The sequence below is a fragment of the Anguilla rostrata genome, chromosome 17 (genome assembly GCF_018555375.3).
Source record: "Anguilla rostrata isolate EN2019 chromosome 17, ASM1855537v3, whole genome shotgun sequence".
NCBI classification, from domain to species: domain Eukaryota; kingdom Metazoa; phylum Chordata; class Actinopteri; order Anguilliformes; family Anguillidae; genus Anguilla; species Anguilla rostrata.
The window spans coordinates 26,900,863-26,919,404 of record NC_057949.1 but is presented as its reverse complement, the minus strand read 5'-3'; the positions used below and the strand labels follow the sequence as shown (position 1 = coordinate 26,919,404).

General features: G+C 47.0%; 2 protein-coding genes across 3 annotated transcripts in view; one reads left to right on the top strand and one right to left on the bottom strand.

Annotated features, from left to right (window-relative positions):
- scpep1 (serine carboxypeptidase 1) overlaps positions 1-18,542 on the top strand; it is a 397,664-nt gene that overhangs the window by 271,824 nt on the left and 107,298 nt on the right. The gene's annotated exons all lie outside the window — the stretch shown is intronic.
- The window catches only part of cep112 (centrosomal protein 112), a 71,155-nt gene continuing 62,766 nt past the window's right edge, over positions 10,154-18,542 (bottom strand). For both annotated transcript variants that reach the window (XM_064315210.1, XM_064315211.1), the window contains 4 exons: positions 17,346-17,435; positions 13,467-13,568; positions 12,575-12,639; positions 10,154-10,582 (listed from right to left, as the gene is read on the bottom strand). In XM_064315210.1, the coding sequence (XP_064171280.1) occupies positions 10,579-10,582; positions 12,575-12,639; positions 13,467-13,568; positions 17,346-17,435 (261 nt within the window). In that variant the 3' untranslated portion in view covers positions 10,154-10,578. The remainder of the gene's footprint in view (positions 10,583-12,574; positions 12,640-13,466; positions 13,569-17,345; positions 17,436-18,542) is intronic.

Sequence of the window (18,542 nt, the reverse complement as noted above, 5' to 3'; positions counted from 1 at the left end):
GTCTCCCTCCACCACAGCCAGATGCCAGATAGGCTGTCCAACTTAAACAGATTATTGTTATTATTTTTTGCTTAAAAAAATGACCTGCCCCTCTTAATGGAGCGGGACACACCTGGGAGTTGGGCGTTCAGAGGAACGCGAGGGCCTTATTATGGGCTGTAATTACGCAGCCCTGAGGGATTTATAAAACAGGAACAGAAAAGGGAAGGGCTGGTTTCACAGGTGAGTGTGGAAACCGTGCTGCGGTCGCGTTAGCGTCGCTAGCTGGCGTCCAGCAGCAGGTCTTCTCCCAAACAGGCCTGACAGAAATGCATGCTGGGAAGGCATGCTGAAAACGCCTGCTAATACAGTAAACCGGGGGGGCTGTGGGGGGGGGGGGGGGGGTGGGGGCATTTCATGAGTTAACTGGGTCACTGCGTAAAACCTGGAGCCCACCCAAATCTGGGACACGGACTTAAAGTAAAAAGATCTGCTCCAGGTTTTACTCAGGGCAGTTATCTGGCTGACTCTGTGAACCTTCTTTCTGAAATACCCCCCTGGACAAACTGTGCATGCTGCAGAAGGAAACGGGACAAGTATAGTATTTATGAGTATACATGTACACACAGTAAAAAGTTTTGGTCTTAAATCAACTATAATAGAGCTTATATGACTCCAGTCGGCACCAAAAGTGCTCTTCATTTACACTGAACGCTGCTGTGTATATGAATTTGAGGCGGGTATATTTTTGGGGTATGCGTGCAGCATGTTTGTTTTGAGAAACTACACTTCTCAAACAGCCACAGTCAGATTCCTCTACGTTATCAGAGGTTACATTACTTTACATTCATTCGGCAGATACTTTCACCCAAAGCGACATGCAGTAAGAGCGCACTGAAGGTCACTGTAACAAACACAAACACAGTTCAGATAAAGTACAGTTCTATCATAAAGTAGCAGCTATGTAGCGCCATGTACATCAAGTCTAGTTCACACAGTAAAGCTATGGCTAAGTCCTAAGTCTATGTCAGTAAAGCTATGGCCAAGTCTTAAGACAGAAGAGAGGCAAGATGTTTAAGGCAGAAGTGAGTCCAGTATTGCAGGGGCTCACAAAACCATTTTATCATCCATTATTTTCTCATCTAACCCCGTCCTGTAGCTTCTACACTGTTAAGGCCTATTTATACTAGTGGACTTAGTGGGAGGTAGAGAACCAAAATTAGTACCTACCGGATCGCATCACGACTGCAACCTCTTGTTTTGCAGGGCGTAAAGGCAAGGCCCGTGTGATCTTTTTCCAGTTTCCGACGTCAAAAGTACAGAGAAGGGACTTTGTTGCATCTTTTCATCGTGCCCACATCAATCCCACACTGCAAAAAATAAAGTCTGTACTTCCTTTTCATTACAAGTGCTTTAGTCTCTCTAATGAGACTTGAAATCTTACTTTTCTTCTCTCGAGGAGAAAATATCTACTTGTTTTAAGTCACCGTTTGCTACCATTTTGTCCTGGTGTAACCATCAGAGGATCGTTTGTTGTCTATTTAACAACGGACAGAAACCATAGGGGTTCAGGCTTTATAAATTATTTGACAAATACTGACTGTAGCCCAAGCGTATATACCAGTGGTAACCAATCCTGTTCTTGAAGATCTACCGTCCTGTAGGTTTTCACTCCAACTGTAACAAAGCACACCTCACTCAACAGCTAGAGATCTACCATCCTGTAGGTTTTCACTCCAACCCTAACAAAGCACACCTCACTCAACAGCTAGAGATCTACCGTCCTGTAGGTTTTCACTCCAACCCTAACAAAGCACACCTCACTCAACAGCTAGAGATCTACCGTCCTGTAGGTTTTCACTCCAACCCTAACAAAGCACACCTCACTCAACAGCTAGAGATCTACTGTCCTGTAGGTTTTCACTCCAACCTTAACAAAGCACACCTCACTCAACAGCTAGAGATCTACTGTCCTGTAGGTTTTCACTCCAACCCTAACAAAGTACACCTCATTCAATTCCTAGAGATCTCATTGAGCTGCTAATCTGTAGAGTCAGGTGTGCCAAATTAGGGTTGAAATGAAAACTGACAGGATGGTAGATCTCCAGGTAACAGGGTTGGCCTCATAACAACAGGTCAAATTCACTTAACTACTTCACAGAAATAAACTATATAAGAATCACAAAGTTTTTCAAGGGTGCTTCCTTTTTAAAGGAAATTTTGTCATTTTTGGCGCTTGTGCTGGTAGATGGCCCAAATGTGTTTGATGGTGTGCAAATACATTAAAAACATATTGGTTCCTTCAGAATGCCACCTGGAACATCACATTACGTTACATTTATTTGGCAGACGCGTTCATCCAAAGTGACGTACAATAAGTGCATACCGACGGTCACTGGAACAACTACAAAAACGCAGATCCAATAAGGTACAATAGTCAGTTTGCAACAGTTATTCATAGCCATGAACACACTGAGTCCAGTTCACACAGTGAACATTACTCTGTCTGACCTAACCTATGCTAAGTCAAACTAGGAGGCATGACAAACTACGACATCAAGACGATGATACAGAGTACAATCAGCACTGGATGGAGGTACATGTAACGTGAAAGTGGAACACAGTGAAGCGGTGGTGGTCGTGTCCTGAGAGCACGGTCAGAGGGCTGTGACCGGTGGGTGCTTTTTTGACATTTTTTTTTGGGCTGCAGCACAGCCAAACCTGCGCGGTTCCCTCTCTTCCTCCCGAGGAAGCTCGCCGATTGGCTCTCTCTCTCTCTCTCAATTAACTGCATTGTCTGCTGCGTCTTTTTCCAGCTCGCTGGGGTTAAACTCTTAGCACTTCGCTTTGAAGTGATTATCCCTTTATCTCCAGCCCGGGCCCCAAGTATTTCTGGAGAACAACAGAGAGAAAGTGAAACCAAGCGAGGAGGATCGGGGACTATTATCCGGGAAGTCCATGCAGAGAGAAGTGGGAATGGCCGTTTTTCACATGCACACACACGCACACACACACACACACACACGTGTGAACGCACACACATACACGCACACACGCACACACACACACACACGCACAAACGCGCACACACAAACACACACACGCACACATACACACGCGCGAACGTACGCACACACGCACACGCACACACACACACGCACACACACACACAGAGGGAGGGAGAGAGAGGGAAAGAGACAGAGAGACAGAGAAAACAGAATACAGAGAGATAGAGAGAGAGAGACTGGCAGTAATGGCTGCTTTTGTTTTCTATGCCACGAACAGGACCAGCACCACAGAATCTCTGCACTTTTTCAAAATTACATGCTATAAAATAAATCATACTTTATGATGGAGAGAAGGACCAGAGGTGAAGGGAGATGGATGGAGGGAGAGAGGGATGAAATTGGGGTTGGGAGGGATGTCAGGAGAAAAGGATCAACAAAAGAGCAAGACATGAAGGGAGAGATGAATGAGGAGGAGGGGAAGATGGAGAGAGAGGGGTCACAGAGGGAGCGAGAGATGGACGCAGAACGAGGGAGATAGAGAGCGGGAGAGACAGAGTGAGAGAGGGGGAGAGAGAGAAAGATAGATAAAGAGAGAGAGAGGGACCACAGGAAGAGGGAGAGGGAGAGAACGAGAGGGACCACAGAAAAAGTGTGAGAGAGAGAGAGACAGAGTGAGTGAGAGTGAGAGAGACAGAGTGAGAGAGGGAGAGAGAGATGATTTGAGAGTCGGATGCATGCAGGAGAGTGAGATCAGTAAAGGGGCGTTGAGACAGGCTTTGAAGTTGGACATGGTGGCTAACACCCTTAAAGAACAGGCCGCGATTCATCCCTCTGTTACGGGTGGTTCTGGGGATCTGGTTAAAAGGACCAAATTTAAGGAAAGTCAGCTGTAATTTACACTTTAAATGGTTTCTATGTAGGCATGGAAACATCTCTGCTACAGAAACTTATACGTTGTGATTAAAGTTGGGTGTATGATGCATTTGGGGGGGGAGGCGCAAAATATTTATTGGGCCCTTCTTTAATTTAATGGGTGATTAAAGTTATATTGTGATATTGTGTAGAAACAAAGTGTGACATTCCTTCTAGCGTCATTTTGCCACAAAACCCATAATTTCTGCTGTGATTTCTTTCAACACAAGCATCAAACCCCTGCTCGTATTATTATTATTATTATTATCATTTCGGCATAATTGTCCAAAAGCCTGAAAGTGCTGCTGTGTTGGGCTTGGCTAGTTCATGGATGGACTGGATGGACTACCCGATTAAACCAGTTTGTTGTTGATCGTGGTATATTTTGTGGCCAGCAGAGGGCAGACTTTTCTTTGGACAAAAAAAAAAAAAATCCATGTGCCAAAGTGTGGCGATGGGGATACTGTGCTGGAGGAGTCGCCTTTTTGAGTGAGACGCTAATCCTGGAGTCCTTGTCTAATTCCCCTGCTGGCTCGGCGCGATTGGTCCGTCTGAGCTTCAGCAGCTGATTGGCTGCACCATCCTTTGCGCTCTCTTCTCACCTCGATTCCTCGAATTTTCACTGCGATGCATCAAGTTCTTCGTCGTCCTTCTCGATTTAATTAATTAATTCATTAATACTTGGAAAATGCTATTGTCAAAGGTCCTGTGCCGTGTGAAAACGTTGATAAACAATTCATAAATGCTGTTTTACTGAAGGTGTTATTGATGCTTTGTTAAAAGCATTTTGAATGTACACTTAATGTAGTCATAATTACCAGTTAAGTAAACAACGCATGATAAGGGTAAGCATGATGTAAGTTAAAATGTAATGACTAATTGAGGTGATTCTGGTATCACAATTGGTTAAGGGGTACCTAAAGTCAGGTAACCTAATTCTATAGGTTCTTGATTATAGATGCTCCATTTCTGATGGAGATTGCATTATAATGTACTATAAACCTACATTATAGGCTAGCCATTGGCTAATTAACTGGTTGATGTCACAATACCTCAGTGGTGTCGTGTCCTCCTATTGGTGTGAGAGCCACACGCCGGGGTCTCAAAGCTTCCGTTCCAGCTTGGAGCCTGTACGCTCGGGGCCTGCAGTATGTGTGACATCACTGGGCCCGTACAAAAAAAAAAGCCCATCCCCCTGTCCTCCTGGCCGAAGCAAACGACTCCAGCACACCTGTGCGCACCGAGATCACAGGGTTTCCGCGGTGACCCCGGGCCGTTCCAGGCCGACGGGATATTTATTTATTTCATTAATATTTATTTCCCGTGGAATGTGTCTGTTCTCTGTTAGTCTGGCTTCTCTCGGGGAAGTTTGGCTTTGCTGTCTGATTCATTCTGCTTCTCCTCTGGTTTCTTTTTTTTTTTTTTTTTTTTTGTTGCAAGTGCACCGAGCCCCCGAACTTCAAAACATTTCCGAGACAAAAGAGAATAACAGCAAGAAAAAGAACAAGTCCACAGTGTGCTTGTCTTGAAAGAAAGGAGTTATGATGAACAAGTCCAAATCCAAAAATATTATTTAAAACATTCTGTTTGGCAGGCAAAGGAACACCATAAAACATGAAACGCACTGACAAAGTTGAAATCTGGGATCCAACTATGTGATTCAAAATTTTAAAAAGCTCATGGCATTTTTACAGGAACTTGATAGAATTTTCTTCGTCCAACGTCTCCCCGTATGCCAATTTGTTAAGTTATTGTGCTAATCTATTTGGACAAGCCGGTAATATTTTGTGGACGAATTAGGGACAGTTTGCTTCACAACCGAGTCACTGTATATCACGCGCTTAGAGGACGACCGGACTTAAAATCCCTACTGCGCTGTCTCTGGCTCCAATTTGTACAACATGGCGGCGCCCACAAACTACACTTCCCAGGCTTCAAAACCCTTTTCACCAAGCCCATGGAGAGTCAATGGGTGACGTCACAGTGACTTTGTCCATATCTCTCTACAGTCTGTGGTTTGGCCTCAATGGGAGAGTGGCTGGACTGAAACCGCTTCTGAGAAAAGGCCGACATTGAGTAACACAGGGTCACACGTGGAGTTTACCAGAAGCCACATAACAGACCCCGGGATCATTTGCTGCGTAAAATGGTGTGTATGGTAAGTCGCTCTGGATAAGAGCACCTGCTAAATGCCTGTGATGATGATGATGATAAAAAAGAAGATTTCGTAGTTTGGTGAGACTTGGGTTGAGCGTCTTTGGCCTCAAGGCAATGCGCTATGCTGGGTACAAACCAAAAAAAATGCTCATCAGCCATGTAACCCCATCCCTATCACCAAGCGTACTGGTGGCAGCGTCATACTCTGGTGGGTTTGCTTTTCAACGGGAGGGACTGGGAAGCTTGTTGCCATCATGGGCGAGATGGACCGAGCCAAATACTGGTAAATCCTTGAGGAGAACCATGTCTGCAAGAGATCTGCATTCAGGACAGAGGCTCGTGTTCCAACAGGACAATGGCCCAACGCGCGAAAACTACAAAACAACTGCTTAACAGCAGCATTCTGGGACAGTCCCAGCCAAAGCCCAGACTTAAATCCCATTAAAAAAATCTGTTGGGTGCTGTCCACTGATGCTTTCTGTATAACTTGGCAGAGTGTGAGCAAATTTGCATGGAGGAATCGGGGGGGGGGGGGGATATTTCCAAAATGTAATTGAACAGACAGCTCCGACAGTCATACCCAGGATGACTCAGAACTGCAATCGCTGCCAAAAGGCCTATCCACAAAGCACTGGCTCTGTTTTGCATCATACGCTTCTATAATGCAAAACCTATACAAACATGTTTCACATTAGAAACGTGTTGAATTTATTACGATGGCGAAGGTGGAAAAAAAAAAAGTATTTCAATGCATTAAAATTTTTATGGTGTAACGGGACACAGAAAAGGGGGGGGTGGGGTTGGGGGGAAAACTTTCTGAAGCGCTGTATAGGGTACCACAGTGAAGACAGGAAGTTTTATTTTTTTTGGAAAACTATCAGTAAACGCATTCCTCAGAGGTCACCCATAGTTAGCACTGATTTATCTGATTGTCTTAACACCCCCCAAAAAACACACTGAGTACTCACCCAGTGATTTACGCACGTCTGATAGACGCTACATGACTTCCCATTTTAAGATCTCACGCACTATGGTGTGCTACACGGCTACTGCACTGCAGCCCGCTGTTGGTGTTGGATAATGGTGTCCTCATCCAGATTTTCATGGGGCCATGAGATGGGGCGACATAGCTCAGGAGGTAAGACCGATTGTCTGGCAGGCGGAGGGTTGCCGGTTCAAACCCCGCCCTGGGCATGTCGAAGTGTCCTTGAGCAAGACACCTAACCCCTATCTGCTCTGGCGATTGAGAGGCATCAATTGTAAAGCGCTTTGGATAAAAGAGCTATATAAATGCAGTCCATTTACCATTTACCATTTACCATGGTTTGGGAGGGTTTGGGAACTGCTTAAAGCAAAAAGCCTGAAGGCAAGAACCCCCCCGGCAATGCCCCCAACCCCCCCCCCCTCGAGTCCTGAACATGCTTCCCGCAGACCCTAACTGACTGACGGCATTAACCGACCCCGTCACCACCCAAAAACCCACAAATGCTAACGGGGGTCTCCCTCAACCAGAACGACCCCTTAAAACAAATTAAATCCACGGCTCCTTGGGAAAAAAAAAAAAAAAAACACGCGCTCAGCTAAAATCTACGGCCTTTCCAGACTCTGGCACACGTTCACCACCGCGCCCCCACAGGACAGGACAGGACCTCCAACAACAACAACAGTTTGAGTCGCTTTTTGTGCCGAGGCTTTGCTTTCGTTTTTCAGATGCAGGTTTTTAAAACGTGTTCGATGGTCACCTATTTCTTTCGGGCGCGGCAGATAGAGATCTTATCGGCCTCGTTTTTTACCGCCCGACGGGAAGGGCAACGTTCGCCCCCGCGAAGAAGCCAATCGGAGGGGCCATTCCGGGTCATCCCGTCGGCGCGAAGCGTACGACCCGCCGAAACTCCGGTTCATTTCAGTGCGCCTGTTCTTTTGTAAAAGAGCACATTCTTGCACAATCGGAAAGTTTTTTTTTTTTTTTTTTAACTTTTTAAAAAACTACCTGTTCAGCAGAAGATTCACATGATTTACATGAACTCAAAAGCCAAACTCCGTTCTGTCATGAACTCTGTACACTTTGGGGCGACATAGCTCAGGAGGTAAGACCGATTGTCTGGCAGTCGGAGGGTTGCCGGTTCAAACCCCGCCCTGGGCGTATCGAAGTGTCCTTGAGCAAGACACCTAACCCCTAACTGCTCTGGCGAATGAGAGGCATCAATTGTAAAGCGCTTTGGATAAAAGCGCTATATAAATGCAGTCCATTTACCATTTACCACTTTTAGACGGGTGACCGTGAGAGAATTTAGCTTCAATCCGCCGCCGTTGCTCCTCCTAATATTGTCGTTATTATTGTTAGCATTAGTGTAGCACGGCAGTTAGGAAACTGGACTTATAGCTCTAAAATGTAGGTTCGAGCGACAGGTGCAGCACTGCCCTTGTACCTTTGCTCCAGGGTTGCTTCAATAAATGTCCCAACGTACAAATTAACCGAATGCAACCTGTGTACATAACCAGCTCCTGCTAAAATGTAAATTTAATGCAAAGGCGTTCTGAGGGAATACACAGAATGGAAACTTAAGAGGCCAATTATCTTTCCAAATGCTTTATACATATATAAAATCCGTCAGGTTGAGTTCTGTCAGCAGAACGAGGGGGCATAAATGGAAATTAGCAGAAGATAAATTCTGCACAGACGTCTCTCTCTCTCTCACACACACACACACACACACACACACACACACACACACACACAGAGTAGTCACTGTGTGGAATAGCTTTCCAGGTCATGCAGTAGAGGCAGAAACTCTGGGGGTTTTTTTCAAGACCAGGCTTGATACGGAGCTGGATTCCATCTAGTTTGAAGGCAAACGGTGAGCACGAGGTACCCTTCGGTGGTATGAAAATGGGGAACGTTTTTTGGGCTGAATAGCCTGTTCTCGTCATCATGTTGTTTTTTTAAATAAAAACCTTCAGGCATCTGAGGATGGGTATAGGTGATCTCATGATTCTGGGGGTATAGGGTCTCACATACTGCGTGAGGCTTTATATATATATTTTTCCCTCAGTTTAAATTAGCTGAAATTAATTTTTTTTTTGCTCTGCACCACTCAAAGGGGAATAGAATGGCTTTGGGATGATTTACAGTCCTTACCTGAGTCTGTCCTGTCCAATCACCAGCCGGCACAGTGGCCCACTGAGTTCTGTCCAATCACCAGCCGGCACAGTGGCCCACTGAGTTCTGTCCAATCACCAACCAATGACTTAAATCCTGGGATTTCCACAGGGGGAACTGTAGGGGGTTCCTGGCCAGACTTGATTTGTAATGACCATATATAGATTTGGGAAAATATTTAAAAATATTTTACAATACCCCTTTAACATGATGGATGTCTGTCTATCCAGGGGGGTCCCTGGATCCTAAAAATGTGAAAACTCTTGACTTGAATTCATCACATGGAGAGCTACAACACTCTGATACACAACATGCTGTGACTCACCCAGACCAGTCGGACACACCCGACCAAGCCAACAGAACTCTCCATTCATCTGAAAGGTTAAGTAACTCAGAGCAAATGCTGTCTGTGGATATCTCCAAGAGCAAATTATGTCAAGGAATTAGCCCTTAATTCCATTACATAATTTACAAAACACAAATTACAAATGTAAAAAAAAAATATACACTTACAAACAAGCAAATGATGTGAATGTCAACATCACAGTTACACAAGTTTTCAGTTAAAACAGATAACAGACTTTTTTTTCGTTTGAAAAGTCACTGATTTGCATATCTAGCTGTTATGATGGAGAGTCTTGTTAGTGGAGTGAGAAACACTACAGGACCGGTGAGAATTTTCCAGGAACAGGGTTGGTTACCACTGCAATAAAGCAATTCAATACTGAAACTATGTGAGGATGACTTACTCCTATGATTTAGTGGGGAAATGCCTGCGAAAAAATTCTGCTTCGTTTCCTGGTCTTTTCCCCCAAAGCATTGTGCCAACTGTGTCTGCCATTACATTAGTCAGAGAGCCTTTTTAAAACCACTTCCTTTCACAAGGGTGATGTTATCCTTTTGAAAATGTTACACAACTTCCCATAAACCAAAGCAATTCAGATATAAAACATCAAAATATTTTAATTTAAAAAATTGTGCATTTGATATTTCCTGTACACTGAGTATCTGAAAACTTGATTCACATTTTTGTTCACAGGTGAAAACTTGTATGGTAAGCAGGGTAGTACGCAAATTCACAACATATTCTGCCAAAGCAATTTAAAAAACAAACTGAAATAAATACCATATGTGAAGAAGACTGCAAACACGCATGTATTAAAACCATAAGTAGCGATGTCATCGACAAAAACATGGCACGAGAAGGAGTTCAGAGGGGGGGGGGTGGGGAGTGGGATTCGCTCTCCATGTTGTGATGTGGTAGGGGGAGGTGACAGGCTCTGAGATTCTCACATCTGTCTGTGATTGGTCTTCCTTCACATCCCGGATAATCGATGTGTCGTAGCTGGCCACTCCCACTGGTTACCTGAGACGGGGGGGGAGGTGAGGGGGGGGGGGGCAGACCAGAGGACATCTGCGTTAGATTCTGCGCTGGCGCCTCGAGGATCTGCGAGCGCAGGATTGGCTGCCAGCTCATTGTCTTCACACGTCACTTCCTGTACCGGCTTCCGTGTGACGTCTTATCATGACGACTCCATTTGCGTAATCCACCTGATTGACCTGTGGTTGTTTTGGGCCTGGGTTAAGTTGCACCTGGCACTGACCCTTTCAAGTCTAGGCTTTTTTGGAATGTTTTTTTTTTTTCTCTTCTTCAAAATTCCACGTCCGTGTTCTAGAACATTGGAATTAGAATGTTCAGTTGAGAACATTCTAATCACTTTAAAGAGTTAAGGATGCTGGGTGTGGAGGGGTGCGTTTGATAAGTCATGCAGGTGCAGGCTGTGATTATGGGGTTGATCATGATGGTGAACAGACTGACTGTATGCACAGTGTCAGGCTCATTGGACAAACATTAAAATGAGATGAGAAAGCTTGAAGACTTCGTGTTCTGGTGGTCAGACTGATTGAAACCATGCGCTGCGTTTCTGTGTGTCCCCCACACTGTAGGCTCTGGGGGGCTTCTGGGTGTATAGGACGGTCTCACACACACACACACATATGCACGCACGCACGCCCACACACGCACACACATGCCCACACATGCATACACAGACACACGCTCACACACGCACGCACATACACACAAGCACACGCGCATGCTTGTGGGTGTGTGGGTGTGTGAGTGTGTGCGCATGCTTGTGTGTGAGTGTGTGTGGGTGTGTGTGTACGTGTGGATACACATATGTGTATGCACACACATATCAAGTCAGAGTTCCTGTGGGCCAATATCTGAGTGATGAACTTTGACTGAAATAATTTAAACTGAAGACCAGGGGGGAAGCGAACAGCCTGCAGAAGGCAGCGGATCGCGATCAAAAGGGCCGCATCACACCTGGCGGAGCTCCAGGCGTTTGTGGAGAGAGCGGGAAAAGCGCAGGTGAGGCTCAGCGCATGACTGATCACCTGTAGCCTAGGCCACCTGCCTGACACAGCCAATCAGGAAACGGTGACTGCCGGTGGACCAATCAGCTGGCAGATCAGGTTTTGTAGAACACACAGTGGCATATACAAGTCTACTGGGATACAGAGTACAGCCTAACAGTGTGGTACACACCTGGATGTTCCTCTGGACTCATATATTCTAAATGGTTTTCCCACACACAATGTCTACAATAATATTTAAATAGTACACCTGAAATGTATTACTTATTCATGTGTGTGAGTATGTGTTGTGTTTTGTGTATATGTGCATGCTTGCATGTGTGCATGGGTGTACACACAGAGTGTGTGTGTGTGTGTGTCTGGATGTGTGTTTCGTGCGCACGCAAGTTTGCATGCTTGCATGTCCGTGTGTGTGTGTATACGTGTGTGTGTGTACGTATACGTGCGTGTGTGTGCGTATGCGTGCGTGTGTGTGCGTATGCGTGCGTGTGTGTGCGTATGCATGTAGTCCCCACTCCTGACGGTGCATCCTTCCTTGGCATCGGATCCACAGCTCTCTTCCCTAGGGTTCGGCAGCTTTCTAACCCCCAAATCAGCATACCCATAATGCCCTGCTCTGCTCCTCTTCCCCCCTCTCTGTCCTGTCCTGACAGAAACTGACATCTGGTCCCTGACCCACACACCCCGAAGCCCCCCCCCCCACCCGCTGAGGGGTCACAGCTTCTGGGCATGCTCAGTGCGTCGGCTGGCTCCCTGACCCACACACCCAAACCTTACCCCCCCTACCCCGCTGAGGGGTCACAGCTTCTGGGCACGCTCAGTGCATCGGGTGGCTCCCTGACCCACACACCCAAACCTTACCCCCCCTACCCCGCTGAGGGGTCACAGCTTCTGGGCACGCTCAGTGCATCGGGTGGCTCCCTGACCCACACACCCAAACCTTATCCCCCCCCTCAGCGTCTGGGTCAGCTCCTACCTCCTGTTTCGGTAGACGTCCAGGTCCTCCTGCAGTACAGCCGCTCTCTTCTGCAGGAAGTTCACCTGCGTGCAGGAAACAGACCAGACTCAGCGGCAGTGGGGGTTTATACACTGACTCTGGATCAGTGGGTTTACACACTGACTATGGATCAGTGGGGTTTACACACTGACTATGGATCAGTGGGGTTTACACACTGACTATGGATCAGTGGGCTTTACACACTGACTATGGATCAGTGGGCTTTACACACTGACTCTGGATCAGTGGGGTCTACACACTGACTCTGGATCAGTGGGGTTTATACACTGACTCTGGATCAGTAGGGTTTACACACTGACTCTGGATCAGTGGGGTTTACACACTGACTCTGGATCAGTGGGGTTTACACACTGACTCTGGATCAGTGGGGTTTACACACTGACTCTGGATCAGTGGGGTTTACACACTGACTATGGATCAGTGGGGTTTACACACTGACTCTGGATCAGTGGGGTTTACACACTGACTATGGATCAGTGGGGTTCTTACACTGACTCTGGATCAGTGGGGTTTATACACTGACTCTGGATCAGTGGGGTTTACACACTGACTCTGGATCAGTGGGGTTTACACACTGACTCTGGATCAGTGGGGGTTCTGTACTGACTCTGGATCAGTGGGGTTTACACACTGACTCTGGATCAGTGGGGTTTATACACTGACTCTGGATCAGTGGGATATACACACTGACTCTGGATCAGTAGGGTTTACACACTGACTCTGGATCCGTGGGGGCTACACACTGACTCTGGATCAGTGGGGTTTATACACTGACTCAGGATCAGTGGGGTTTACACACTGACCCTGGATCAGTGGGGTTTACACACTGACCCTGGATCAGTGGACCCACCTGTGATTTGAGGGAGGCGATGGTGTCCTCCAGCTCCTGCCTCAGTGCCACTGGCATCAGGCCTTTGATCTTCACCTCACATTCCTGGCGGATCTGAGTTACCTGGATACACATTTAAACGCTCTTATTCATGACCGCATACCAAAGGAACATCAAAGGACACAAACAGTAGAGACACATGCGACAGAATAATGACATGAGAACTTACAGGTTCATTAGGGACACACACACACACTCAAACACACACATGCACATGTACATGTACACGCACACACACGCCGCCATTTTGAGTAATAATTCATGATCAGACATTATAAGGAGCCAACAGAGAAAACAAAAAAAAGAAAGAAAGAAAAAAAAAAGAAAAACTTATAATTTTGGTTCAACCTCAACATGAATCCCAAGGTGCTCTGGACAAGTTTTGGGGAGTTAGAATGACAGGCCTTTATTATAATGGCATGGACAGGGAATTTAAACACAGTGCAGGACCCCTGACTCTGCTCTGAGTGGAGAAACCTTCACATTCCGTGGTATGGATCAGGAGCCAGTCTTCCTGGGCCGGAGTAACAGGAAGCCCTCTGTGAAACCGTCCATGTGAGAAACAGCCTCACACCGAGGCCGGGGAGAACACAGTCCAGCCCTCCACCTCTTCTCCTGTCTGACGCAGCGCCCCGTTTGGAAGAACGAGAGACCATCAGGACACTTTGTCTTTCCCTCTTACGATTAAAAATGTTTGTCTATAAATATCTTTCGGGTGACTTTCCCCATGTATCGCTTCTTGCTGAGTTGGCAGGACAGAGGCTTTTTTTTTGGGGGGGGGGGGGGGTGCGGTTTGACAGATACCAGCAGGCAGCAGCAGGGAGGGTTCGGCGCTCTGAAGACGTCTGGTACACGCAGGGGGGAGGGAACAGCGCGAATCGCTCCAAATTCTGTCACACAGCGGCAGAGCCTCGTCAGCCAGATCCGAAACGTCGCGGCTCGCCTTCTCCGCGATTCCGCCCCCGTCATCGCGTGCGTGGAGAACGCTCCCCAGGAACGGCTCCGTTCCCCCCCCCCCGCCCACAACGCTACGCAGCGAAGGGAGGGACACACGGGAGGTGTGGAGTTATGGAGAACGCGAGCGTTTCACGAGAACACCTACAGCGGTTCCTCTCACAGGAAGACCGGGGGGTGTGAACAGATCCTTTGTAAAAATAAAGGAATAAGGGAGGTGTGTGTGTGTGTGTGAGAGAGAGAGGGAGGGAGGGAGAAAGAAGAGAAGAAACAGAGAGACAAAGGCCCCTTTCTCTCACCTTTTGCTATTGTATGTAAAAGCTGAAATGTGTATTGCCTCTGTATTGGTTAAGGGGACAGTGTTTCTGAAGCCAGAAGGACCACCGAGCTCAGCACTGACCCCTGCTGGTTAGACAAAATGGCGGCCGGAGAGGCCAGCGGGAAAGAGGCCTCATTCCAATCGCTTATTTTATCTGCCCTTGCCTCCTCGGTCCACACCTGACCTGGAAAGCGATCGAGGTCCACCATCTTTAAGGACATTCCAACCCGTTAAATGCTCTTGAGAGCTGGCTCGAAGATGCTGAGCAAGACCGAGGCTCTTTTTCGAAGTGTTTTTCCGACGCGTGACGTATAAATGACCAACCCATGAATCCCCCTCTCCCTATCTGACATGTCTGTAATTGACGTAATTGTAATTGACACTTGAAAGAGCAAGGACGTTCCATTTGCCTAATGCACGTTTCCTTGAGTCCTTTCCTCGCTTCCTTTCCGGATGCGAGGAGGTAAAAATAAGCGCTCGGAAAGAGCCCGGAGAGTCGCGGTGATCTGACCGGGATCCCAGCAGAGAGGAATTCAAATTTTTTGCGGTTTGTCACACCGCCGATCCGGAGATAAGTGACAATCAGGATCAGAACCAGCATCCGCAGTGCAGTGAGTCTGCAGTGCTCACCAGACGGAATTTATTAAATATTCTAAGAATTCTCATAAAATGTAACGAGGGGCGCAGGGGATAATAGTGAGAGGGTAACAGCTCAAAACCCATCGTAAGGCACAGGTTACAGGTTACAGGTTTGTTTTTTCTCAGCATCTTCTGATCTTTCATTTTCCTTTCATTAAACACCGAATCAAAAGCCCTGTGTAGAAAACTGGGACCGTTGTGCTCATGAAACGGCCGGGATAACTCCAAGGCCTAATAAGCACAGGAACACAGGACCCAGTCGTTACTGAACGCACGCTTGGTCAAAGGCTTTCAAAGCATCTCTGGCTCTGTACACACAAAGCAATTCATGGGAGCACAAACTTATTAATCATTTCTGTCTTAACTGGAAAACAAAATGCTGCCGTATTATTATAAGAACAATAAAAACCCAGCCTTTAGAAAGTACTCTTTTTTTTCCCCAACATCAATTCATCAAACGGTTCAGTTTGAAGAACGAAAAGTCAACTTTTCCCCCCTCCAGTGAGGCGACAGGTCTTATTATTTTCGTGCTTGTTAAAGCTGAAGCCCTTTTGCACGTCGCCGGTCAGAAATATTACAGCTGAGAGGCTCTGACCCTGCGGGAACAGAGCGTCACGGACCGTCCGTTTGAAGTCCGAGGCAGAAACAGGGCTTTATGTATTCGCATGCAGGGGGGATTCCGGAATTCTCCCCGCGGTCACCTGAACTTCCACCCTGACGTCCTCAACCTCAAACAACATAACGTGACGTATACTTGCAGCAAGGCTCGTCGAAAAATATTATTTGTTTTGAATCATTTTGTTAGTGACGCCTGGACTTTCCACCTCTGGTGTCTTGTCCTCCGTGACCCACAGTTAGCAATGTAAACGACCTGCCATTTAAACGACGTCTTTCTATCCTAGCTCTTTTACTCTGATGCCTCTCATCCGCCATGTTACAAGTTAGGGGTTAGTTGGAACTGGGTCTTGACTTCTAGGAACACTTCCTACACGTCCCAGGCACACGGGTTTGAATCTCGCGAACACCTTCCGACTCCAGACACATCAAGTCTTCACTATCCTGACCCTATGAATACGCGCCACGCCCCGTCGCCCAGTTGTAGTCCTAATGAACACACCAATCCTCAGTTAAGAACTCTCTCTCTCTCTCTCCAACACCACTGTCAATCACTGTCCTCAACTTTAACTTTAAACTCAACACATGACCCTTTTTCATATTTAACGAGCACAGTCAAGTTAACTTTTCGGAGATTGATGAACTTGCTAAATTGTGTTGGCGAAGAAAAAAAGAAAGTTAAGTTTGAGGATTAAAAAAAAAAGGGGGGATTACAAACACGGTTTTGGCGAGTTAACTTTGGAGACCGCTGCAGTTTTCTAAATTGCGCTGGAGAAGATAGAAATCTCCCGGGCGGAATTCAATCGGGAGCCGAAGATAAGGACGGATGTCGATTGAATCCGGGCCTAAAGCTGAGGATGATGGGCCGGGGGGAGGGGCTAAGGCGGCGGCTACAGCGCGGGAGCTCAGATCCGCGTGACCGCGGCCCAAAGACGACGGCAAGAACGCCAAACAGGACAGGACCTCTTTATTCGGCTTCTGGCTGGGTTGGACCGAAGGACGAGAGGGGGGGGCTGCCTCACCAAAGGGAGGGGGAAAATGGCTGCCGGCCTGTTCGTCTGCGACGTTATAGCAACGCTTTTTTCCCCTTTTTGTTGTGCGCAAAAGTGGAAATAGCCAGTTACTACGGCGACCACAGCTCCACTGAAGTTCAGCCAACCTTCTGGCTGGAAGCCGGATCTCAAGGAATTCGGGAAATCTGCGGCTTTCGATCCTCCGGGCTGGGCGGCGTATCAGGTTCGGCCGTAAATCCCCCCCCCCGCGCCCTCACCCCCCCACTCCCACACAGCTGCAGTGCCGTCCCTTCCCCATACCTGCTCCTGGGTCTCCAGCTCCTGAGATCTCAGCTTCTTCTCCATGGAGTGCAGCTGCTTCTGCAGGCTCTCCACCTTCTCCTGAAGGGCCTGGGGAGGGGGGCGGGGGCAGGGGGGGGGGGCAGTTAGGGGAGTCTACTAACATACCTGCTGCTTACACAGTACAGTACATTACATTACATTTTATCTGGCAGATGCTTTTGTCCAAAGTAATGTACATACGTGCACACTGAAGGTCATTGGAACAGCTGCAGAACACAGGTCAGTTAAGGTACAATTCTCATTAAGTATCAGCTACCCATAGCCATCAACACCAAGCCTAGTTCACACGGTAAACATAGTCAGTAAATGCATTTATAAATCATTACTCATAAAATAACATACAAATATACACCCATTACCATTACACTCCAGGAATTTAGCAGATGCTCTTATCCGGAGTAACATGCACAACTTCTGCATTTTTACACAGAACACATTTATACAGCTGGATATTTGCTGAAGTAATTCAGGTTAAGCACCAAGCTCAAGGGTACAACGGCAATGAAAATCGAACCTGCGTCCTTCAGGTTACACGCCCAGTGGCCTAACCCTACCTTTATATACACACATGCAGTGCAAGTGTCTGTAAGTATTTGGACAGTGACACAATTTTTGTTGTTTTGGCTCTGCACTCCAGCACATTGGATTTCAAATAAAACCATGAATATGACATCAAAGTGCAGACCTTCAGCTTGAATTTAATATTTACATCCATAACCATCCATCCACTAAAGCCCTTTTTATAAAGCCTTCGGTCCCCATTTCAGAGGACCAAGGCCATTGGACAACTGGCTGCTCAGCTGTTCCTTGGTCAGCTGTGAGTCATTGCATTATCAGATCATGCACAAGAAAAAGGTCCGGACTTGGTTCTCGGTGTGGACTTTGCATTTGGGGTCTGCTGCCGTTGTCTCTCATCATGATGGCCAACACTTATGGATATATAAGCGTGAGCATATATAAGACTGCACTGTACATAAAACACACACCGATACTAAACACGCAGCAGCGTAAAGAACACACTAAACACGCCCTGAGCGGGGCACTGTGTGCAAACACGGCACAGACGCGTCAGCTCTGGGAAAGCGAAGCGAAGACTCGCCCGTGTTCCTCTCCTCTTCGCTGACAGCGGCGGAAAGAGAGGCAGAGTTCACCCGC